Source organism: Labrus mixtus, chromosome 4 (genome assembly GCF_963584025.1).
Source record: "Labrus mixtus chromosome 4, fLabMix1.1, whole genome shotgun sequence".
NCBI classification, from domain to species: domain Eukaryota; kingdom Metazoa; phylum Chordata; class Actinopteri; order Labriformes; family Labridae; genus Labrus; species Labrus mixtus.
The window spans coordinates 532,306-557,100 of NC_083615.1; the positions used below are offsets into that span (position 1 = coordinate 532,306).

The following is a 24,795-nucleotide window of genomic DNA, read 5'->3' on the forward strand; positions in this document are numbered from 1 at the left end:
GATCCTACGCCTGACCCGAGTAACAGCTGGGTCATACAGTGTGAAGTTTCTCTCTTTGCAACCGAGACCAGCTTTGACAGCAGTTAAGAATGATGTCAGTGGTGGTTGGTGGAAACCTGCCACACTTCCCCTATCAGGTCTCAGCAGCAGTGAACCCTCAGCTAGGACAGTGTGTGTTTGCAGTTTGTGTTGAAACATACAGAAAGATTGTTTTTTTTTTTTAACCAATCTTTGCGGAGTGGGAGATATTACGGGGTTATCCAGAGCGGGAGAGCATACCGACTGCACATGTCGGGCAGAATTCAGAGAGCAATTCACACGTGGCCTTAATGTGGGTCAGTGTGATGCCAGATAGTGTTTAGGGTCAAATGACTGCATCTCCAGAGGGGCACCGTGCTCAAAAAAGACCAAACTGTGTGTGTTTGAGGTCAGTTACATTTAGTGTGTGGCTTTAGGTTGGTTACTCCAGATAAGAGAGCTTATTTAAAAAACAGATTTGTCATGTTTTTAATGTTCATTGACCTTTTTATTAATCTGAACGTTGTTTTTTATGGAGCGAGTGATGTGAGGCACTGCAGTACTCCTTGAGGAAGGGTTTCAGAGACGCTTTCATCTTTATTTTAAAGGCTTTTTCAGAGTCCTATCTTCACTTTGTTTACATCGCCCGGACGGCCGGCTGACTCCTCCCCTCGTGTATAAAAGTTGTTTAATTGAGGGACTAGAGAAAAGAAGAATAACATACTGTACTCACTGCTTAACTGTGTTTCTAGATCACGCTCATTTCAGGTAAATTTACATGCAGTGTGAAGATACGAGCAGAATAAAGATCACTAGCATTAGCATGCTAACACAACAATGCAGCGCGAGTTGTTTTGGTTTCATGCTGGTGCTCAAGGGCGACATCTGCTGGATCAAAACATCACATATAAAGCTTTTAAATACGAGGTATTACATGCAGGGGGTTGATCGCTGAGTGAGGTATAATACAGCTTGAATAAAAAAAATCTGATGTAATGTTGCCTCATGATAGGAATAGTAAAGCTACAGGTTGCTGTGTTATCAGTTTATAGTAATGCAGGAACATCTGGCTGAGGGGTGAAAAAAAAAATCACACTTGTTTACTTTATTTGAATAATGTTGTAAAGAGCGTGACATGCAGTCCACACCGTGCTCATATTACATGAAGTAATTGAAGTGACTGGAATGGCATTTTCAAATGTTTGATAAACATCCCGCTGAAGGAAATAGCACCACGTCCGACCACCACAAGACACCTTACAGTAGTGGAGTGGACTCTAAACTTGGGGCATGCAGTAACTGTGTTTTTTGGCAACCTTCACTCAGCAGCAACAGACACCTGACGAAAGGCCTTTCTCTTTGGAAGGTGCTGTTGGTGAGCAGCAGCCGGCATCCAGACCACTGGATTGTGCCAGGAGGAGGAATGGAGCCTGAGGAGGAGCCCTGTGGGGCCGCGGTCAGGGAGACCTATGAGGAGGTGAGCTTGGAAACATGAACGTCATAAACCTAAACATCAGAAACAGAATCTGGGTTTATTATCAAGTACATTTACACATACAAGGAATTTGACTTGGTGTATCGGTGCTAAACAATTAACAAGGAAATAAAGCAGAACAAGAAACAACTTAAATAATACAGAATAAGAAGATATTACAATATATAAAATAGAATTTAAAATATAAAATATAAAAAACACAAAAGGTGTAATGTAGGAGCTGTGCAGTGGACTATGAAACATCTTAGTGTGTGTAACTAAAAACATGAATTTCTATCTACAAATTATGTTTGAAGGCAATCCAACAAGTTGATAGTTGAGTTTCTAAATGTTTCCTCCTCCTGTACACTAATCTTTTTCTAAAGCGTGCTGTATGTATCTACGATAGAGCTGGGGTTACTGAAACTGAAAGGAGTCTACAGTGACGCAGATACAAATATTCAGAGATAATCCAAAGATGCCCTGTTTAATGGTCCTGTGGTTTAGTGAAGGAGCTGCTGGTTTATTCTGCCAGTTTATTGGGGTTGGAGTGAGCTGTGAGGCTTCTGCCTTGGTGGATACTTGTGGGCTGACAGCTTTGAAGTATGGCAATGACATTTGGGGAAGGGTTTCCAGTTACCCCACATCCTGCGCCTCCGAGACCAAACATGTGCCCTGAATATGTACGAGCTTCAGAGCCACGATTCAATATCCCGCTGACGAGTTCAACAAATCACCCTCGCATCTTGTCTGCATGATTTAAAAACCACTGATTTACTCAAAAATGAGATAAATTTAAAAAAAGTTTTAAAATCTGTTGTGTTGTTTTTAGCAATCGAAGATGTTTGACAAAAGAGCTGATAAATGTCAACACAACAACCACTACAGTGACAAACCTCCAGTCTTTTGTTGTCCTTTACTTTGGATAGATAGATACTTTATTGATCCCGAGGGAAATTCAAAGCCCCCCCCCCCATACATATATATTAACCTGAAAAAAAGATTTAAAGAATACCTCTAGATGAATCAAACTTAAATTGTACAATTAAAAATAGACTTATACAAGAAATGTACATAACCTGTGCAGGGATAAAAATATATGTGACATTTAAACAAGAACCTTTAAAAATCTGTAATTAGACCTGAATATAAAAAATAAAAAAGTGTTGACCTTCTGAAGTTGTGATGAAGATGATGATGAAGGGGTGTGTGTCAGAGACATGCAAGGTGGTTTTGTGTACCTAATGTGTTCACACTTAAAACTTAATTGAAGCTTAAAATCAAATGCAAATGTCTTATTTTCTTGAGGATGTTGTTGACGGACACACAAAGGATATTGAGAAAGTGCTTACAGGTGCACAAACTTAAAGTCTTAATATGTGATGTTTCACACTTAAATATATAAATGAAGTATCTCCTCTGAAAATAACTCTGTGAGTCATGACTGTCTACAATGGGTGTAACACCCGAGTCCCACTGTCTGTGATGTTTTCAGAGTTTTCAGAGTCCTATCTTCACTTTGTTTACATCGCCCGGACGGCCGGCTGACTCCTCCCCTCGTGTATAAAAGTTGTTTAATTGAGGGACTAGAGAAAAGAAGAATAACATACTGTACTCACTGCTTAACTGTGTTTCTAGATCACGCTCATTTCAGGTAAATTTACATGCAGTGTGAAGATTTTTGTGAAGACTGACTGGAATGTGTTGAACCCTTAAGATCCTACATAGCCACCTTTCCCCCTCACCTTTTTTTTTTTTCTACCCTGCTCCTCATCCCTCGACCCCCATCATTTTTAGACCTCTCTCGTTGGGTTCCTGACCCTCTGCTCAAGGATACATGTGAGGTGAAGTCCCCTGTGATCAAACTGCATAAGCAGAAATGGATCTTGACATGTGCTCTGTATGTGTTTTAAAGCTCTCTGTCAGTGTCTTGTCATCCTGTCACTCAGACTATGTTTAGTACCCTCCATGTTGTCTCACAGGAACATGTTGACTCTAGAATTGAACAGAGACACAGAGTTTCCTGACACAAATGTTCAACCTTATTTGTGAATAAACTGTACCTTATTACACGTCATATTCCCCTGTGGATGTTGCAGCTGTATGAATATCAGAGGTGTCAGAAGTATTGACATTCATTCCTCAGGTAGACGTTTAGATACGAGGGTTTAAAAAGACTTCTGTAGAAGTTGAAGTATCAACTCAAGCTTTTTACTCAAAGTGTAAAAGTTCTGCTTTCAAAACTACTTCAAGTATAAAAGTTAAAGTAATGTAAGGGGACAAAAGCTTAGGCCACACCACAGGGGGTCTATAGTGCACTACCCCACCTCCCCAAAAAAACATTTTTCTAAAGGCCAAAATGACTATAATGTTATATTAAAATGTTAGTGTTGAAACATTTGGGATGCACCTGTTTCAGAAGCTTTAATGCCCGTTGGAAATAAACACTTTTTAGTACAAACACATTAAAGAACCATATATGTGAACTGAGCATTAACATGTGTTTCATGGAGCGGAACATATGATGACTACTGTCCTATAAGTATTGTAATGGTGCAAAAAGTCTTCAGAGGCATGTTATCAATAGTCTTTATATGTACAAACTTGGGACATTTTGCTCGAGTTCTCTTGAGTCTCTGTCACGGACGTCTTCGTACTAGGCTACATACTTCTGCTATTTCCTTGCTGGAGTGTGATGTGATTTGTGTCATGTGCAGGTGCAAAGTATTTGTACTTTGTTACTTGACACCTCTGATGAATATAATGCAAATATCTGTCACATAGGTGATCCTTTCCTCTGACTGCTCACTGAAGTCTAAATGTACTTAATGAACACTGGCTGCTCTGATATAAATCTTTTGAATGACTCCTGATTCGTTTTCTGTTTTTTCAGGCTGGTGTGAAAGGAAAGCTTGGCAGACTACTTGGGATTTTTGAGGTAAGCTTGTCTTAACTGTCAGGGAAAACAGTGATAAATTCTCACTTTACATATGACACTGTTTTAAAATCCTATATGGATTTACTGGAAACCTTCCTCACATACTTTGGATGCCTCCATGGGCAGCCTAATGCCTCTGTGTGAGAGACAGCCGGAGCTTCAAGCTGATTTATTCCTGTGTGCTCTACTTAAAATCTTTACTGCACACTTTGCATTCATTGTGTCGCCATGTTTTTTGCATTGATGTAAGGAAGTGTCTTTTTTTTTCCCTTGCAGCACAATCAAGACAGCAAGCACAGAACGTACGTCTACACCCTCGTAGTGACGGAGACTCTGGAGGACTGGGAGGACTCTGTCAGCATCGGTATGTTTACGTTTTTCACACACAAATTATATTTTAAGGAATAACTGACATAAAGAGAGAAGAATGACTTCTTCCTCTTCCAGCGGTTTATTCAGATGATTTTGATTGAGTTTGTTGAACATCTTTTTTGTTTAAGAAACATTTAATTGTTTTAATAATAATAAATAAATAATTCCCTTAGTGACATAAGGAAAGGAGACACACTTGAATAAATGTCTCGGGCGCTGGTGGCGCAGTGGTTAGAGTGCGTGCCCCATGTATGGAGGCTAGTCTACCAAGCAGGCGGCCCGGGTTCGAATCCAGCCTGTTGCGCCCCTCCCGCATGTCTCCCCACTCGCTCTTTCCCTGATTTCCGACTCTATCCACTCTCCTATCTCTCAATTAAAGGCACAAAAATAAATCTTTAAAAAAAAGTAAGTAATTAGAGCCCATTAGTCGACTGCAGAGCTGTTTAGTAAGGGGGCTCTTTGGACAGGCCTTTCCAAATACTTTTTTAGGGCCAGATAAAAAAAATCAGGTTCCAGGGCGCAGATGGCCTAGTGGTTAGTTCTCACCCAATGTACAGAGGCTATAGTCCTCCCAGCAGGAGGCCATGTGTAACATCCAGACTATAAAGGGTTAAAGTGAGCTAGCCTGCTTTATATCCTGGGTTTATTCTGAGATAGGCTCTTTAATACCACTTAGGCCAGATTATAACCCCCCCCCCCCCACACACACACACACACACACACACATCCAGAGACCCCTGTATGAGGATTCTGTTTTGATTTTAGAGGAATGCACCTACATATTTTTTGTGACTTTTCAATGCCATAATTAACAGTTATCAAAATAATAACCCAAACTATTAATGTTACAGCCGAAGTCTGGTTTACATTTAATAACAATACAAAGTAACATAACTGTTATTCAATGTCTTCAAACAGCGTTCACTTTTGAGCCAGTTTTGAACCTCTTTTCAACGGCAGATTGATTCAGACGGACAGATTTGAGCTGCCTCGAGCTGAACCGAGGCCTGTGGTGGTGTTTTCATGTTTTCAGGGTGTAAACATAAAGTCTCACACATCCTGTGATTACCTCTGGCCTCGCTGAAATTCCTCTCTCAAACAGCCATCGTCTTCTCACTGGAAGTGAACGAGAGGTGATCGTGGGTCTGCAGTAAAGTATAAATAAGTCCCAGCTGACGCTTTACTGGACGGATTATTTGTGTGTAAGGTTTGGTGACATGAGGGGCTTCTTATACAAAACAGAAGGAGGTCAGGAATGTCATTTTCCACTCGGACTTTGGTGCTGCAGTCCAGGACGTAAGCACAAGACAAACCCTCTACTTTATCAGTGGACCCCCCCCCCCAAAAAAAAACCCACAAATTCTATGTGAAGCTGAATAAGTGATGAGTGTGAGTAAGACACAGAGAGACCCCAAATTTACAGAAGGGCAAACTAAATGAACTCCAAGAACAAAAGGGGTTTCAGAACAGCGCCATGCTGAGGCTTTCTACAAAGGTTCAGGCTATATTAATGAAATCTGAAAAAAACAAAAAAAACTACAAGGTGAAGCTGACTAGACTCTTCTCCTCTGTCGCCCCCCGGTGGTGGAATGAACTTCCAAACTCCATGTGATCTGCAGAGTCCCTCTGCACCTTTAAGAAAAAGCTAAAGACCCAGCTCTTTCATGAATACCTACTAACTTAATGATGATGGTCTCCATATTATTGATGATGATGATGGTAATGACGATGGTTTTTGTTTGATAACGACGACTTATAAGATGGTTTCTATACTGATTAGAGCTCTCAAGAACTGCCCTCAATGTTGTGCTTTGCCTCTGGTCACTTCCTGTCAGCACCTGTGTGTCCAATCAGACTCAAAGCTGATCGTTTGCTCTTACTGACATTGTTCCCTTTTTTCTAGATCCTTGCTTGTGTTGTTCTTACTCTCTGATGTACGTCGCTTTGGAGAAAAGAGTCTGATAAGAGAATTGAATTGTAGATTGCAAACGGGTCAACTTGAGTTGTATCATTTAGTAAGGCTGTTTGTAAAAGGATAACATTTAAACATTTCATATAAATCAGAAACATAGAGTGCTACTTTAGAAGTGAAAGTGCTTTTGAGATAGACATCTTCTGATACTCCAAACAGCAACACTTCATCCACTAATTATTTTAACCTTTTAACAAAAGTCAAAACTCCCTGAAAACTAAAACAGGTCACCTGGCTGACATGATTCTTTACTGTTGTTGATTGAAGTGTCATCGGGCACAGCTCTAACCACTCGCCCTCGTCTTTTGTGAATTGTCTCACAGGTAGGAAGAGGAAGTGGTTCAAAGTGGATGAAGCCATCAGAGTGCTGCAGAGCCACAAGCCTGACCACGCAGAGTACATACGCACACTCATGAACACCTGTAATCCCAACTGCAGTCCTGTGTACAACTCGACTAACGGTAACACCCCGAGCGCTCACGTCTCAGACAACAACACACCTCACTACGTCGTCTGCTCCAGCGGCTCAGTCAACAGATAGGAGGACCACGACCGGCAGCGAGCAGTTCCTCTAAGAAGACGTGAATACAGACGTTAAGAGACTAACACAGCCTCTTAATATGGACAGTATGGACTTCTATGAAAATTATTTGTTTCCATTTTCAAGTGGGCTTGAAGAGTGCCAAAATGTTTTCTGGGTATATTTAAGATTTTTTTATGTTGTTGTTTTTTTTCTCTTTCACCAAACATCACCAGCTAACATCAAAAAGAAGGATTTCTTTGTGCTGCTTATGAAACGTAAAGTTTCCTTTTACTCGAATAACAATGCAACATGTTTTGTGGCATCCTGGATGCCAGCGGCGGCAGCAAGAGGTTTTGCTTTTAGAGGAAGTAATTTCCCAACAGTGACTCAATAATGCCAAACAAGGCCCCGTCTGTGAGTCATTTTGAAAAAGGAGTGCAACATTTTGTGAATTGTTTCAACTCTTTTTGGGAGTAAAACTGATGTCGGCTCCCTGTGTTTGTCTAAAGACAGCTGAGGCCAAAGTCTTTACATGAAACAATCAATACTAGACCACCTGGAATTCAAGCCTTAAGAGTAAACAGAGTGTGATTGCCAATCACTGATAAAATGTGACATAAGGATTTCTCAAATATCTGCAAACCAGCCTCAAACAATGAAATGGAGATTTACATAGTCCTTCCTAATTATTTGTAAATTTGTGTCAGTAGAACAAACAGTAAGATCACAAACCTGGTCAATGTGACAGAGCTGTGTCATATCAAGGACGTGTGATATCTCCTGAAAACACTGACGTATGAAGTGCATTTGAAATATTAAGACCTCTCAGTGTCTGTGAAAACAAAGACCTTGGTTTTAAGTGGAGAGATATGATGTGTTGAAGAGTGTTTCTTTTTAGTGCCTTTTTATAAACACAACAGTAGAGTACTTTATAGACACACTGCGCCTGATTAGAGGAAATGTGGAAATCTTATCAAAACTCAATGTACAGTATTTATAATGCATCGACTGAATTTAGTTGTCTGGGGGGAGAAATACCCCCTCCCATAATTAGCAAAAGACTAATTCAATCAGGAGAGACTTAATTGAGAATGAACAATTATTTATTCAACAATAAATGTGCAACAATTTAGATTTGAATGTGCAAAGTCTTTGGGGGATTAGACTCCATCGTGACGACTTCATGTACTCTGAGGGGTAATGAGGCCGACAGCAGGATAGGAGACCCCCCTATGGAGTCTAGACCCTGGTGGTGGTGAAGAGGAATGGAGGCTATGATGAGCCTGGATCTGGACTCCGCTGAGCTGGGATGGAGGTGACTGGGCGGTGGTGGGTTGCAGCGGTTGCCCTGAAATGAGAGAGAGAACTGTTTTAACATTTTGGTTGAGAGAGGTTGTGCCTGAATCTGATTGGTTAATTACTTAAAGAATAAACGCCCATTATCAGCTGATCACCAGAGCAGGTAGACGGAGGAGGTAGTTTAGGTTGAAGTGAAAGGATGAATGAATTTGTGAAAGAATATAACCAGTCTGAACTTACGCTGAGCTCCATGACAAGAAGTCACGGTCACTGTGTCAAGTATGCTTCTTATGAACATCAAAGAAAGGAACAAAATGAAGTGATCAGTTCTGTGTATTGACATGGAAAATATTAACGTATAATCTTTTTTTTTTTTTTAGGCTATTTGTGCATGTGTGACTGGAATATTCTGCTGTTCACCATCATACTGTAAATCAGGGATGGGCAACTTTGGTCACGGCAAGGGCCACATTCAATTAATTCTCCCTGCCGAAGGGCCAAATTGTAGTTTAGAAAAACGATCAATTATGACTCAATTATAAAAGAAAATCAATTATGTCTCAAATTTAACTCAACATATACCAGTGATCAAATATTATTATGGACGTATTTCTGGTTTTCATGATTTCATGGTAGATTTTGTCACATTTTCTTCATGTTTCCAATTCATTGATATGTAAAAATTGACCTGAGGGCCACATTGAGGGTTGATGGGGGCCGCATGTGGCCCCCGGGCCTCCAGTTGCCCACCCCTGCTGTAAATAAAACATCAAAATAAAAAATAAAACACTCATGCCCATTTATTTATTTTTTACCATGATAAAAAACATTGCAGCAGTAGACTGCCTTACAAAGGAAAAAGGCAGTAACTTCAATTTTTTTTTTTTAAATTAGTTTTTGTCATTTTTGGAACATTACAGATGTGCTTTATCATGTGGACAAATATCTTGAGTCAATTGTGTTGTTTTTTTTTGAGAAAATAGTCGGTTGTATTTGCCTTAACTTCCAAAAGCCCTCGAGAAACCAAAGCAGAGTAACTTCACTCATCAGGGTCTTTGTACTGCAGCATTCAGGAATGCTCAAACTGATTTAAGGTCTTCTGCCTTTGTTTTGCTGCGGATCAAAGTGAAGTTACTGTTTTACTGCAGTGGAGTTAAGGTGTTATGTCTTTGTTTTAACATCTGTCATCAAGCACTTCTGACACACACAGTAGCTTGACTAAAGTGTAGCAAAGAAATAGTGTTGGTTGTGTTATTTTATGCAACCAAGTGAAATATAGTCAAATGGAAGTTAATGCCTTTTGCCTTGGCATGACCTGTTATTATTGTACAGGCAATGCAACGGCAGAGTACATTAACTTCCAAATAAGGGTCAAAGGTCATATTTGAGCTAAAGATTTTTATGAACATTAATAACGAGATTAAAAAGACAAAGAATTGCCACGTTTCCAACATTCTGCCTGCAACTCATTTGGCTGGACAACAAAAAGACTTTAAAGTCATTTTTCTCAGTTCTACACTGAGTTAAGGTCTTTTGCCTTTGTAGGGCAGCAGAGCATGTGAATGATTTTTTTTGTATATTATTATTATTATAGGATAGGATAGGATAATACTTTATTGATCTCCAGAGGGGAAATTCGGGCGTTACAGCAGCACAGACAAGAAAGCTCAAAAATACACATTAAACAGAATAGATAAGATAAATAAAAATAAAAACAGGGGGTATATACAGTACAAAATGAATGATGAAGTTAATTGGGGGAATTGAGAATTGAGACAGTATTTGCAGAGAATGAAAAGATAAAGTGACAAATGATTAAAGTGACTTGGTATGATAAATAGCAGAAAGTAATGTAAAACAGCAGAGAAGAGAGGCAGTGTTGTACCACAGTAATGCAGAGATTATTGTATTGTTATATTATTATTATTGTATAATATAGTATATAGTATAATTTCTTGTCATCTTAAATTCAGTAAAAGCTGTGTGTCCTGCTTCAACGTCCCCTGCATGACCCCGCCCATCCGCCGCCGCCGCCTCAGCCTGGTCAGGTGTTCCTCACAGAGACGTAAACTTGGCTTTTACAAACAAACTGATTGGATTTTCTGAGCGGACAAACAAACAAACAAACACACGCCGGGCCATGCTAAGAAGAATACTTCAAATGGTGAGCTTTGTTATTCTGCAGTGTCAGCCCGTGTTTGTCTTTTGTTTTACTTAAATCGTTTTCCTCTGGAGCTACAGGCCTTTTCTCTGTGGAGACGCTCCTTTTAAAACACGGCGTGTCCCGGTTTGAAGGTTCTGTCTGATAGCCATAGTCTCTTCCGTGATTAGAGACTAAACCCCGCCCCCCCGCCTCCACTCTGTTAACATATCAAGCGCCCGCTGTGTGAGGTTGACACAGCTAGCTTCAAAATGCTAACTTGATTGATGCTAGTGTTGACATGGATGTAGCTACCTAACACAGTGCCTGTCTGTATAATGTAGTGACAAACTAACTGGTTTTTATATCTGCCCACCTTGCCGGGGTCAGCTGAGTGATGAGCCCACCTGGCTGAACGCGGAACCTCTTATTTTGACGGGTAGCTAGCTCGGTTATTGCAGTATGTTTATTCATCGCCCAGTCATCACATGCTAACGGTGCTAACGCTGTTAGCCTCTGGGTGACCGTTAGGAGGTGCAGCTGACTGACCTGCGACGTCATCAACATTAATGGAGTTTATTCTGAGTTAATGACATCTAGTCGTTTGGATGAATCATGAATAGCTTGTATAAAGGTAGCAAATTTGGTCAGCCACTAATTAGGACTACATTTCCCACAGGGCATTTCCGCCCGATGACGTCGTCATTGTGTACACTGTGAAGTCCCGGCCTGTTAAACAGGGAAATCTGACCTCGTACTTTGCATTAGATTAGGTGGTTTGTCAAACTGTTATTACTGAACACGTTTAGGAAGCAAAGAGAAATAACATGTTATATCAATAAATTAGTATTGTTAACCAAATCTCACTGCTTTATAATTATCTATTTATTTACTCAGTCACTGCACTTTAACTTCAATTGTCTATTTATTTATTCATTCATTCAGTCACTGCACAATAATAACTGTATCTACTCTCTCACTGCACTATAACTTCACTTATTTACACTTTATCTCTATATTTATATTTGTTTAATTAATCAGTCACTGCACAATAATAACTGTATATATTATTTCAGTCACCTCAACTGTCTATTTATTTATTATTATCATCATTCATTCACTGAACAGCAATTGCTCTGGACACTTTTTACATACTTCTCTCTCATATCACCACAAATATATTTTTGTTGTTTTTGTAAACGCTGCTGTTTAAGATAGCTGCTAACAAAGTTTCGTTGTGTCCTGGTATACAATGATAATAAAGATTTTATCTATTTATCTGATTTAATGAACATTAATCCTCCATATAATGACCTTTAGGAGCTGCTTAGGTTTGTAATATAAATCAACATAACCAACACTATGATGAGAAACATGTTTTATTTCTGTATCATTGTGTCTGAGCTGCTCTGTCAAGTTATTGAAAAACACATTGAAGTTCTTGTGTATGCACTTGAACATTTCTTGGATGCAGCGTAGCCACACTTCTTTCTGTCTGCCACTTCTGAAATCATTTTTTCATGAGAGCAGTTTTTCTTTATATTGTTTTGTAAAAATAATATTTATAAATAAGAGAAAAAAGTGCCTGCTTTGTCAGGTGACAGTCCTAATCTCTTCCCTGTCTGTGTTTAATCTAATAAAGGATATTTACTTATTTTTGTGTTGTTATTAATTTTTGTTTTGGTGTAGTGTTTGTAGTACAGTGTAAAACGTGTATTTTGTTGAACTGGGTCAAAGATTGTTCCATGATACTAATGAGTAGTATGCCTTCAAAGCTGTGTATTCACAGCCCTTCAAACAGCTATAAGATGAGTCAGTCCAAAGTCCATGTTTGTGCCACAGGCCAGAGGGCTGAGCTGATTTCAGGTGAACATTTTAGTTCTTGTTGTGAGTAGGTTGATTAATTTTTTTTATGTATCTTACATCTTCCACCTGCTGTAATCTAAATGACAGGGTGTGTTTGTTTGTATAACCTCTGCCTGTCACCTGACCACATGATATGTTGAAGGGTGTGACTGGTCTCACATGCAGCAACTGTTGAAGCCAAATGTGGTGTATCAGTGCTAAAAGTCAGCAGAAAACAGAGTTATAACTGGAAGTTCAAATAGCTTACGTTTCACTTTTACTGCACAGACGGTCGAACACTGACTAAGAAACTTTCCAAACTTAAACGTGGTTAGAAACACTGCACATCAGACATGATGCACCATGGTGACCATAAAGCTCTCCTTATGTCCACGTCCAATTTTACAAACACAACATGTAGTCGTTATTATTGACAATGTTTATATTAAACAGGATGAAGTTAATTTTAAGGAGAAATGTTTTTTTAAATGTCTGAATATATTTACCACAATTTTAATGATTAAATAAAAATGGTCCTTTACATGATCACTCTCTTTCATTTCTTTGTTTTATTACTTTTTATTGTCATCATGTCTTAACATACAGTACACATATTTTATATTCAACATAAGGATGACAATATTTTACTTTTTTATAAGTGGTGTGGTGTCAAAAAGGTTGTGTCCCCCCAGTGATGTGGAAATACTAAAAAAATAACTCTTACAACACAGAAACATGTTTTACAGTTTATTTAAAGTAGTTTGGATCTGAGTTACATAAATTCATAAATGTTTCCCTCCATCAAGGTTTTCTTCCCTTTCTCTACGATATTTAACATCTTTAGATAACAAGGCAAACAAACAACTTCTCTTTCATTTCTTGATGTTCGATGTCATAAAAGCGTCAAACATTCACTCTAATTCAAAGTCAAGAAAAAAAGGATACTGTAATACATACAGCACATACAAACTCTGCTTTGTGCAGCAGCTGTGGGGAACTGGTGTCACCAGCTACCAGATTATTGTTATTTAATGATACAAATATCTAAAATAAGCAGACATTCACAGCATACCAAGGTCTTTCTCAAAAGAAGGGTTTGAACTTTATTAGATGCATCCAGCACCAAAGACATTCTTTAGACGTACGAGCCAGGACTCTGCTGTCTCTCTTGATCCAACATCGATTAAGATGCAAATAATAAAATGAAAGGTCTTGTGCATCAGAATCAGAGGTGCAAAACATGGAGCCTGCCAACATCTATACAACAGTTATAAAATCTGCTCCCTTCCAGGCCTTAAGCTTAAACTTTTTATTTTTATTAATATTATTATTATTGTTTTTTTTTGGATAATTTATTATCCAAAAAAAAAATTATCCAATTTATTTCTATTTCTTTTCCTGCTCTTACCTTCTTATTGCGGTTATCTTTTGATTTGCTTTCAGCTCTTTTAGTTTCTTACATCTTTTTAAATCTTTGGTTCCTCTTGGTCTCAGCTCGTGTTGTTGGGTTCTTGTGTTGCCTGGGTTCTTGTGATGGTTCTTATGATGGTTCTTATGATGGTTCTTGTGATGGTTCTTATGATGGTTCTTATGATGGTTCTTATGATGGTTCTTGTGATGGTTCTTGTGATGGTTCTTATGATGGTTCTTATGATGGTTCTTATGATGTTCTTGTGATGGTTCTTATGATGGTTCTTGTGATGTTCTTATGATGGTTCTTGTGATGGTTCTTGTGATGTTCTTATGATGTTCTTGTGATGTTCTTATGATGGTTCTTATGATGTTCTTGTGATGGTTCTTGTGATGGTTCTTGTGATGTTCTTATGATGGTTCTTGTGATGGTTCTTGTGATGGTTCTTATGATGTTCTTGTGATGGTTCTTGTGATGGTTCTTGTGATGGTTCTTGTGATGGTTCTTATGATGTTCTTGTGATGGTTCTTATGATGTTCTTGTGATGGTTCTTATGATGGTTCTTATGATGGTTCTTGTGTTTCCTGGGTTCTTATAATGGTTCTTATGATGTTCTTGTGATGGTTCTTATGATGGTTCTTGTGATGGTTCTTGTGATGGTTCTTATGATGGTTCTTGTGATGGTTCTTATGATGTTCTTATAATGGTTCTTGTGATGGTTCTTGTGATGGTTCTTATGATGGTTCTTGTGATGGTTCTAATGATGGTTCTTGTGATGGTTCTTGTGATGGTTCTTATGATGTTCTTGTGATGGTTCTAATGATGGTTCTTGTGATGGTTCTTGTGATGGTTCTTGTGATGGTTCTTGTGATGGTTCTTGTGATGGTTCTTATGATGGTTCTTGTGATGGTTCTTGTGATGGTTCTTATGATGTTCTTATGATGGTTCTTATGATGTTCTTGTGATGGTTCTTGTGATGGTTCTTGTGATGTTCTTATGATGGTTCTTGTGATGGTTCTTGTGATGGTTCTTGTGATGGTTCTTGTGATGGTTCTTATGATGTTCTTGTGATGGTTCTTATGATGTTCTTGTGATGGTTCTTATGATGGTTCTTATGATGGTTCTTGTGTTTCCTGGGTTCTTATAATGGTTCTTATGATGTTCTTGTGATGGTTCTTATGATGGTTCTTGTGATGGTTCTTGTGATGGTTCTTATGATGGTTCTTGTGATGGTTCTTGTGATGGTTCTTATGATGGTTCTTGTGATGGTTCTTGTGATGGTTCTTATGATGGTTCTTGTGATGGTTCTTATGATGTTCTTATAATGGTTCTTGTGATGGTTCTTGTGATGGTTCTTATGATGGTTCTTGTGATGGTTCTAATGATGGTTCTTGTGATGGTTCTTGTGATGGTTCTTATGATGTTCTTGTGATGGTTCTAATGATGGTTCTTGTGATGGTTCTTGTGATGGTTCTTGTGATGGTTCTTGTGATGGTTCTTATGATGGTTCTTGTGATGGTTCTTATGATGTTCTTATAATGGTTCTTGTGATGGTTCTTGTGATGGTTCTTGTGATGGTTCTTGTGATGGTCGGGTTATATATGTCTGTTGGGTATTGTGCACTTTGGGTTCTTTTCTGTTGAATTGTATTTAATTATTTTTAGTATTTTACATTTGTTATGTTCTTGCTGTTGTTTATGTTCTTCTGTGTTTGGTTTAGTTTGTTCTTGTTTTTGCTGTTTGTCAAAGCACTTTGTAAACCTGTGTTTTTAAAAGGTGCTATATAAATAAAGTTATTATTATTAAGCACTTCTTATCAGATAATGAGGTAAACACACTTTTTGTAATATTCAAACTAATCCAGTGTTTGTCCTTCTCTCCAGACCCCTGGGAAGGGAGGCTCCCAGAACGCCGAGTCAGAGCAGCCGAGCACAGACCTGAACCATGACCAGACATCGGAGGTAATGTGTTGCCTTCTTCATTCTTAAAATCTTTCTTTCTTTCCACTCTGAAAGGATTGATTCTGATGGTGTGTTTCTGTGTCCAGGGCTTCATCTGCCCTCAGTGTATGAAGTCTCACAACTCTGCAGAGGAGCTCTTCAAGCACTATGAGCTGTTCCATGACACCGGCGACCTGCCCGCTCATGTGGCCCCGACTCGGTGAGACATTAAAACGTCGCTGTCAGACGAGTCGTGATGAAGAGGTTCACTTTACAGAACTTGTGTTTTTATACTCTTTTAGGGAAGACCTTACAATGCTGCGGCAAGAGGTTCAGGACCTGCACGCTTCTCTGAAGGTATAACTGTTTCCCGACCCATCAGAGCGGTGTGGACTCCGTGCTGACACTTACAAAGACCTGTGTGTGTGTGTGTGTGTGTGTGTGTGTGTGTGTGTGTGTGTGTGTGTGTGTGTGTGTGTGTGTGTGTGTGTGTGTGTGTGTGTGTGTGTGTGTGTGTGTGTGTGTGTGTGTGTGTGTGTGTGTGTGTGTGTGTGTGTGTGTGTGTGTGTGTGTGTGTGTGTGTGTGTGTGTGTGTGTGTGTGTGTGTGTGTGTGTGTGTGTGTGTGTGTGTGTGTGTGTGTGTGTGTGTGTGTGTGTGTGTGTGTGTGTGTGTGTGTGTGTGTGTGTGTGTGTGTGTGTGTGTGTGTGTGTGTGTGTGTGTGTGTGTGTGTGTGTGTGTGTGTTCTAGGAAGAAAGATGGTTTTCTGGAGAGCTGAAGAAGGAGCTAGACAAAGTTCAGGGACACCTGAAGCAAGTAATTCTTTCAAGATATCTAACATGTTTGAGTCCATAGTTTGCTCTTCCTGCTTCTTAAGACATTGCTTACTGTTACTGTACATGTTTCTCTCTTTTCCTCGATTTCCACAGAATGACGGGCAGACGGTCTCAGATGATTCAGGTGTGGGTCTTTATATTTTAAAATGCCTCCCAAAAAAGACAGCACCGACTCCATCGATGACTTCTAACGTGTGGTGCTTCTTTTTTTTTTCTCAGTCCTTGAAAGGAAGTTAAATGAAGCGGAGACAGAAAAGTTCAACATCAAGCAGATGAAAGATCTGTATGAACAGAAGGCTGCCCAGCTGGCCACAGAGATAGTAGGTGAGTGTGGTGGGAGTTGACTGGGGATGGGATTAAACAACATTGAAGAAAGTTGTTTTACTGGACCACTGTTAAGTTCAATCCATCCAGTGCGTCCTATTCTGCACAAGTCGTTCTTCAACAAGCAGAGGTTGTTGCATTTTTACACTCATGTTTCCTTAAATCAGTTAAACTTTATTTTATGATGTGATAAAGTGGTTGTTGTCAGTGTTTTTAAATGGACTCTTCATTCATGTCTGAATCAGATTTAAAGTCCCGCTACGATGAGGAGAAAAGCCTGAGGGAGGCCGCTGACCAGAGGCTGGCCAAACTCACCGAGCAGCTCCAGAAAGAGAAGCAGGAGAACGAGAGACTCCAAACAGAACTGGTACAACACACACACACTTTCTCCTCTCACTCATCCTTTCACTTCTTAGTTCTTTTTTATTGACCCCTTCTTTTATAAAACATTATGGTTTAAAGTCTGAAAGAAAACTGTTGAAACGTGAAACAGAACATCATCCAAATGCTAAAGTAAAGTAAAAAGAGCCTGTTGAACAGTCTCACATCATGACAGACAGATCCAACACAGCATCACAACAGCTTTCTCTTAGGTCATCTATTCTGTTTTTTTAGTGTTGTTTTATAACTCTCGTCCCGCCCGCTCTGCCCCCTAGCTGCAGCGGCCGGGAGTGGAGGACGTGGAGGTGCTGCAGAAGGAGCTGGTGCAGGTCCAGACCCTGATGGACAGTATGACCCGGGAGAGGGAGGACGAGTCGGAAAACCTCAAGAGACACTACGAGCAGCTGCAGGCTAATTACACTACCTCAGAGGTGAGCAGGAGAAACCCACAATGCTTCAGTACAGGTCTGATGATTCTCTGTACTCAGGTTCCCCACTCGGCTGCTACTCTTCCACCCTGAAATGTTCTCGTCACAAACACATGAACACACTCAGTTTACATGATTTTCTACAAGTTTGTCCTGTTGATGTGGAAATGTTGTCGAGGAGTTCTTTTTGTGTTGGCTCTCTTCCTTCCAACCACCACATGTTTTTGACAAACAGTAAAATATCTACGCTACCAGTTTTGATGTACTATAGTTATGTACATCTAGCTTTGTGCCTTATTAATGCCTGGTGAATAATTCAGCCCCTTTTTCCTGCTTTTTTAATCCCTAAACAGAGGAGTGTTTATAGAACTCTGTCAGGCAGAATAATCCCTTGATGCAAATCTTACTTACTTGCACCATATTCTGCTTCATGCTGCCACAGCAAGATGCTGATACATTTAAAGGTAGAGTCAGTAGCAATGTTCTTTGCAGCTTTTAAAAACATCATTCAAATCTGGGCTTCTCCTACTTGACTATTCGCCTCCAGAACATGCCGACTGCAGGACTAAGCGTGTACGTTTACTGCCTGTAGCTACACTGCAAGCTACCTGAGAATATTACATTTGTTGTAATGGATAATTTAGCAAGCTAGCACAAGCTAACCGCCAGTGTTTAGGGCCTGCCTGTCCAACAGGAAGCAGACCAACTCCACGTCCACAGGTGAAAGACAAAACAAGGTTCACCCTCGTTTTGGAACAAGCTTTATCCGCTTGACAGTTTGCCTCACTTTGATTATATTTTCTCTTCTTTGCTGCTAGAATCAGAATCAGATTTATTAACCAGGTATGTTTACACACACAAGGAATTTAACGTTGGTGAACTGTGCTCTCTTATGTACAGGTACAACATTAAATATCAACAATAAACAGAATAAGAAAAGACTAATATTTACATGACTAAATATGAAACAGTGCAGTGGTGAATAGTGCAAAAGATGATGAAGTAACATGATGAGTAAAATACAGTTATGTGACAGATGGATCAATTAAGATGTCAATTACAGTATTTACATAAATAAGTGTGTGTTGATCATTTAAATTAAATAATATATATATATACATATATGCATATTCACAGTGACGGTTGGTTTAGAGTCATTTCACCGCGACAGGTCTGACACTCTGTGACTGTTTAGTGTTCATCAGAGTGACAGCCTGGGGGAAGAAACTGTTCTTCTTCTGTTCTACTACTTCCTTGTGTGCAATATTCGCAGGTTTGAATCGCGTCTGTATTCACTCCCAAACTCACCTGTGCTCTGTCATTGGCTGGAGGAAATACACCGCCCTGAGTCTACCAGAACAAAACCACAGCAAACATTAAATACAGAAAGAGGACTCAGCCACCACCACACTCCATGTATGGAGGCCCAGAAGTGATGATTGAGCAGCCTTACTTCTGGATAGGTCTATATTTTATATTTCAGGAAAAGCTGCTGACTCTATCTGTGATAAACTGATTGTTATTCTCTCCTCCCTGCAGAAGCTGCTTTGTGTTGTACATGAGTGTGATGCTGTAGCATTGTGACTTACCTCTGTCTGTGTCTCTTTCTCCCCCATCTTCTTCACACACTGTATCCCTCTCCACTCTTTCTTCAAGATACGTAAACTGGAGGTAACAATGCTGTTTATTATAACTGGCCCCACATTTTTATTTTTCCTTTTCACATTTTGAGTTCCTCCAGGTTTCAAACCTTTCTTTTTTTTCCCCACACGGCGTTCACTCTTCATTTTTTGTTGTGAGACAGAAATCTTTCTGTTACTTTATTTATGTTGGGTGTGTTTGACTTTTTTTTCATTTCAGACCTTCATAGTGATGCTTCAAGTCTTTTGAATGTGTTTGCTTAATGGCTTACAAAATAGATATGGAGGATTATTTTTTTCCTATCTGTTGCAGATGACCATATCCCAACTAAAAGCCGAGCTGGAGAAGGGTCCGCAGGAAGCAGCCGTCTACACTCAACAGATCCACCAGCTGCAGAGCAATCTGAACAATCTGCAGCAGCAAAGCCAGGTGACACACACGTGACATCAGAGACAAACAAACTAAGAGTTATTAAAAAACTCTGAGGGTGCTGTGACAGTTTTGTAATTAAGTGCAGATTACTGAACACAAACATTTTCTATTACACCATCTGCTGCATAGTATACAGCATTAAAAATCAACTTTCTGGGGCGCTTTCCATCTCTATCCACTGTCCTATCTCTCCATTAAAGGCCCAAAAAGCCCCAAATTGTTTAAAAAAAATAATAATAAAATCACGTTTCTATTACTTCCCTGATGTTAGCGATCCCTGCTAGCTACTTGTCAAATACAGAGTAAGCTATCTCAGTCTCTGTCCCCCTCTCTCTGTTGATTTTCAACGTATTGCTCTGCCCTCATCGTCTGTCTTTGGTAACTTAGACATCTGGGGTGCATTCGAATTGTCATTTTTTTCTTAGGAAGGTTCCTAACTGAGTGAAATGACCCGGAAGCATTTAAGTGGCGGCCGTGATAAGAGTCGTTTGAATTCTCTAAAAGTTAAGGAAAGGTGGGTCAATGCTTCCTTTATAACCTCCTTTAGGATACACTGGACCATCCTTTACCAAAGGAGATGAGATGTGACGTCCCATAATTCCTTTCAGCTGCAACATTTAAAGCGAGTCGCTCATCCGACCGTTCAGGAACATTAACGATGATCGTAAAGTGACACAGATCATGAAAGAGATAAAAAGATGAGAGACATTTTTATCAGATGATGTTTTATTCAACATATTTCATTCACTTAAGAATGTTTTGTGCTGCTGTACATTTGTATGTTTAAAACATTATGTGTAGGTTATATCTTACATTAATGTAATAATTCATTTCATATTTATGTTGATGTTGATTTCTGAGTGGACAGGAAGCTGATGGTTTCACTTTTCTTACTTGTAGTCTGGTAGTCTATATTTCTTTTATTTCAATCCCAACCTCGTGGTGATCAGGATTATTTCACCGGTAAGAAGGCACAGGGGAAAGTTTTATAGATGATCTTTTTGTAGTCCATTTTCTGAACATTGTAGTTTCAACACGGCAGACCCGCGTCATTAACCTCCGCCGGCCCGTCGCATTTAATGACGTGGCCTAGTGGAAATGTGGTCGGATTGTCAGAGCAACGAGATCGCCTTTCTCTAAGTCCTTTATGAATTCTCCTAACATCTTTCCTTAACCTCATGACGTTTTCCCCGGGGTTAAGGTGAAGTGGATAGTGAAAGGAGATAGGAGGGACAATTCGAACGCACCCCTGGTTAAAAAAAAAAATGCAGCCCTATAATTACACCAGCAGGGGGCGAGTCAGTGCCAGCTCTGTCAGGCAGGCTGAAATACAATCACACTTCTTGGCGGCACAGGGATCCTTCCAGAGATTAAATCAATCCTACTCCCAACAGGATACCATGATGCTCATCTCATGAGTGAAGTAGACAATATAAGATAAGATAAGATAATCCTTTATTTATCCCACAACGGGGAAATTTACAGTGTTACAGCAGCAAAGAGCAAAGATTGCAAACAAAAAGTGAACACAGTACAATTGAAATAAAAAAGAAAAATTAAGAATGTACCAAAAAATAGATAGATACCACAATATAGATTTAAAAAAAATAGATAAAAAATGTAGTCAACACAGTGGATGAGGAAAATGGACAGACAGGTGAACAGGGCTTTTATAGGTCTATAACTCCAGGATTAGAGAGGAGAGATCTACATGACACAAGAGAAGGACAGCAACAGGCCACAAGGAGGCGAGGGATGAACAAACGAGGAGGTGAAATCACTGAAAACGTCCACAGAGGGTTGTTAACATCGTCCAGCTGCTGTGGAGGTGCCCTGTCACACTCTCTAGTTAGCAGCTCACTCCTCTATTAACAACATTTTGTTCTTTATCACCTTGTTGCCAAGTGTACTGTCAGCTACAGGGCAAGTGCTGTACACACACACACCGCGGTATTTGAAGTCATGTGTTGTTAACCTCTCCTCTAGAAATGCCATACCTCGCTATACTCTTGACTCTGCACCGCCGACTGTTCTTTTCCATAACTAATATCACATGAGGAGTGGGTGTTTGTGCCTTGTCACAGCTCCTGTCACGCTAACTGTCTTGATTTAGAAGAGACAAGTAGCTTTTTAAAGAGAGCACCTTGAATATTTAAACAATCCCTGATAAAACAAACACATCCTTTTCATGAGACCCGACTTTCTCCAGATGTTTTCAAAAACACGTCTTTTCACTGACAATTTTCCACCCCATCATATCTGCCTCATCTTACCCTCTTGTCCTCTCTCACAGAGTCTTTCTGAGAAGCTCGCACGTAAGGAGAAAGAGCATCAGGAACTAGGGGAGCGTCTGGGAGCCGAGAAAGCCGCTAAGAAGGGAGCTCAGGGCAGCCTGAGGGAGAGGGAGCTGGAGGTTCAAGAGCTCCAGGCTCGAGCCTCGGGGGCCGAGGCGTCCCTGCAGAAGGCCCAGGCGGAGGTGAGGGAGAGGGCCGAGGAGGCGGCCAAGTTGAAGAGTGAGATCACGGAGCTGGAGGTGAAGCACGCGGAGCTGAAGGTGGAGAGAAAACAGTTGGAACAGCAAAGAGAAGAGAAGGAGAGCCAAGGTGCTCAGCAGCAGACTGAGATTGGACAGGTGAGCTGGGTGATCAAAGATACACACACACACACACACACACACACACACACACACACACAACATGCAATGTTTTTAGATATTTAATGGGTCAGCGCATTGTTAACATGTCACAAATATCTGTCCATTTGGGCTTAGATGATGATGACTTTAAAGTCATAGCATACTCATAATGTTTACATTCTCATCAGACTATTTGGTGGTTACTAAAACCTCATTGATGGCGACATAGACGTTCTGGAGAAGATCACGTTTATAGAACTGCAAAAATCAAGCAGTTGATGCTGTTTCTATCAAGACTAAAACTGTATTATTTTATCTTACTCAGCACATCCTAACCACCAGGAAATATGTTGTCTTTGTCTTCCATTTTAAACTCTCTTTCCTGTACACATCATGTAGTGAACTGACATATATCATGAACTGACATGAGTCATGGACTGTTCTAATGGTATTACACATTTAATACGGACAAGCATCAAACTTTGAATGACTTTGAATTCTCAAATTCTTAAGCGTTAAGTCATGATTTTTACTATTTGTTGTTTCCTAATACAAGGTGCTCTATTTATTGATTCTTGTGAAATTAGGAACTTGATTGGTTCAAAGATTATTTTAGCATTCTGACACAGTAATCTGCACATCTCCACCTATGATGAATAAACTACAACACAGTGACATAGACAGAAATCCCCACTTATTGATGCACACACAGGTCATTAAGTAATCTGTTTACATAACTTAGTCATAGATAATTCAATGAATCCCCTTTCCTCATTCAGGTACCTGCTGCATTTCTTTCTGTTAGCTTTGTGCTCTGCCTCTTAATCATCATGCCCTCTCTCTCTCTCGCTCTCTCTCCCTCTCTCTCTCTCTGCTCTTCTTAGCTGCACACTAAGCTGCTGGAGGCTGAGAGGCAGCTGGGTGAGGTGCAGGGTCGACTTAAAGAACAGAGGCAGCTGTCCGGGGAGAAATTAAAGGATCGGGAGCAGCAAGCAGCTGACCTGCAGCTCAAACTGTCCCGAGCAGAGGAACAGGTACGCATCAGACGTTTGATGTCAAACAGGGAAGCTATGGAGCAGATAAAATGTGTCTGATTTTAAGTGATTATCACAAAGTATTTATTTTTATTTTATTAGTCAATTTATTGAACATGTTAAGAAAATACAAACACAAAATAAAAAGGAAAAAAAGTAAACAAAAAAACAAACTGGATCCATAGCAACAAATAAAAAACTCAAATAATAAAGTTCATGTTCAAAAGGGATAGGAAGAAGTTCAAAACTTTTCTGCTCCTACCCCTTCTTATTTTTGTGCATTATTCACAGAAAAATCAAAATGTTTTCATCAATCAGTGGATGATGTTGGACTTGTTGGCCAAAACAAATTAAGTTTTTAGACAAAACAACAACAAAAATAATGGGAACAGATTAACCAAGACCATCAGCCAATAGAAAAACAGAAAAACAGAAAGTCACTGCTCCAGCTCATATCTATTCAATATTTTATTCCTGAAGAGTTTTTTTAGTTTAAATATAGTGTTGTATTTTTTCAGCTCGTCATCACAGTTGTTCCACAGACTAACACCCTTCAGTTGTTACACAGTGAAGTTTGGCATTCGTTGTGATTGGTGGTGACATGTTGCTATAAATTCTAAGTGTTGTTTTGGTTAAGTTCAGTCAGCAGGTTAAAGGATCAGCAGATCAATTCAAAAGACGAGGAAGCTCTTAATAAGCTTAAAAATAACCAAGAGTTGATATAAAGATCAAAGATCACCCAAAGTCAAATCAAAACCAAAATGAGATGAAGAAGAAGACTGTGGTTTAAGGGTGATTAACATTACAATGGACACACTTACAAGGGAGTAATAATGCATTAAGGTTTAAAGAGATGAAAACAGTTCAAAAATGTTTTCTGTGTTTGTCTTCTTTAGATGAAGGAGGGTGTCAGTAAAAACACAGACCTGCAGCACCAGCTGGAGAAATCCAAGCAGCAGCACCAGGAGCTGCAGGCGCTGCAGCAAAACACCAACGGCAAACTCAGAGAGGCACAGGTACCAAAAAAACATTTAATTAAACAATATTATTTCAAAAACATTAAGACTGAGTTTGACACTTTGTTATAGATATAAAGCTGCTCTGCATGTGTTACAGCGTTGTGGTCAAACCTTACACATTGTAACCTTTCTACT

General features: G+C 39.7%; 2 protein-coding genes across 3 annotated transcripts in view; both read left to right on the forward strand.

Annotated features, from left to right (window-relative positions):
• The window catches only part of nudt4a (nudix (nucleoside diphosphate linked moiety X)-type motif 4a), a 13,581-nt gene extending 5,210 nt beyond the window's left edge, over positions 1 to 8,371 (forward strand). Inside the window, exons 2-5 of the mRNA XM_061035054.1 lie at positions 1,385 to 1,495; positions 4,386 to 4,430; positions 4,707 to 4,794; positions 7,098 to 8,371. Coding sequence (XP_060891037.1) covers positions 1,385 to 1,495; positions 4,386 to 4,430; positions 4,707 to 4,794; positions 7,098 to 7,315 — 462 coding nt within the window. The 3' untranslated portion in view covers positions 7,316 to 8,371. The remainder of the gene's footprint in view (positions 1 to 1,384; positions 1,496 to 4,385; positions 4,431 to 4,706; positions 4,795 to 7,097) is intronic.
• A 2,229-nt stretch (positions 8,372 to 10,600) lies between these two features.
• eea1 (early endosome antigen 1) overlaps positions 10,601 to 24,795 on the forward strand; it is a 28,980-nt gene continuing 14,785 nt past the window's right edge. Inside the window, exons 1-14 of one of the 2 annotated variants that reach the window (XM_061037012.1) lie at positions 10,601 to 10,760; positions 15,876 to 15,953; positions 16,040 to 16,152; positions 16,235 to 16,289; positions 16,681 to 16,746; positions 16,860 to 16,890; positions 16,986 to 17,090; positions 17,336 to 17,457; positions 17,747 to 17,902; positions 19,556 to 19,570; positions 19,853 to 19,969; positions 22,266 to 22,604; positions 23,492 to 23,641; positions 24,538 to 24,657. In XM_061037012.1, the coding sequence (XP_060892995.1) occupies positions 10,737 to 10,760; positions 15,876 to 15,953; positions 16,040 to 16,152; positions 16,235 to 16,289; positions 16,681 to 16,746; positions 16,860 to 16,890; positions 16,986 to 17,090; positions 17,336 to 17,457; positions 17,747 to 17,902; positions 19,556 to 19,570; positions 19,853 to 19,969; positions 22,266 to 22,604; positions 23,492 to 23,641; positions 24,538 to 24,657 (1,491 nt within the window). In that variant the 5' untranslated portion in view covers positions 10,601 to 10,736. The remainder of the gene's footprint in view (positions 10,761 to 15,875; positions 15,954 to 16,039; positions 16,153 to 16,234; positions 16,290 to 16,680; positions 16,747 to 16,859; positions 16,891 to 16,985; positions 17,091 to 17,335; positions 17,458 to 17,746; positions 17,903 to 19,555; positions 19,571 to 19,852; positions 19,970 to 22,265; positions 22,605 to 23,491; positions 23,642 to 24,537; positions 24,658 to 24,795) is intronic. The other variant, XM_061037013.1, reaches the window with a different exon arrangement.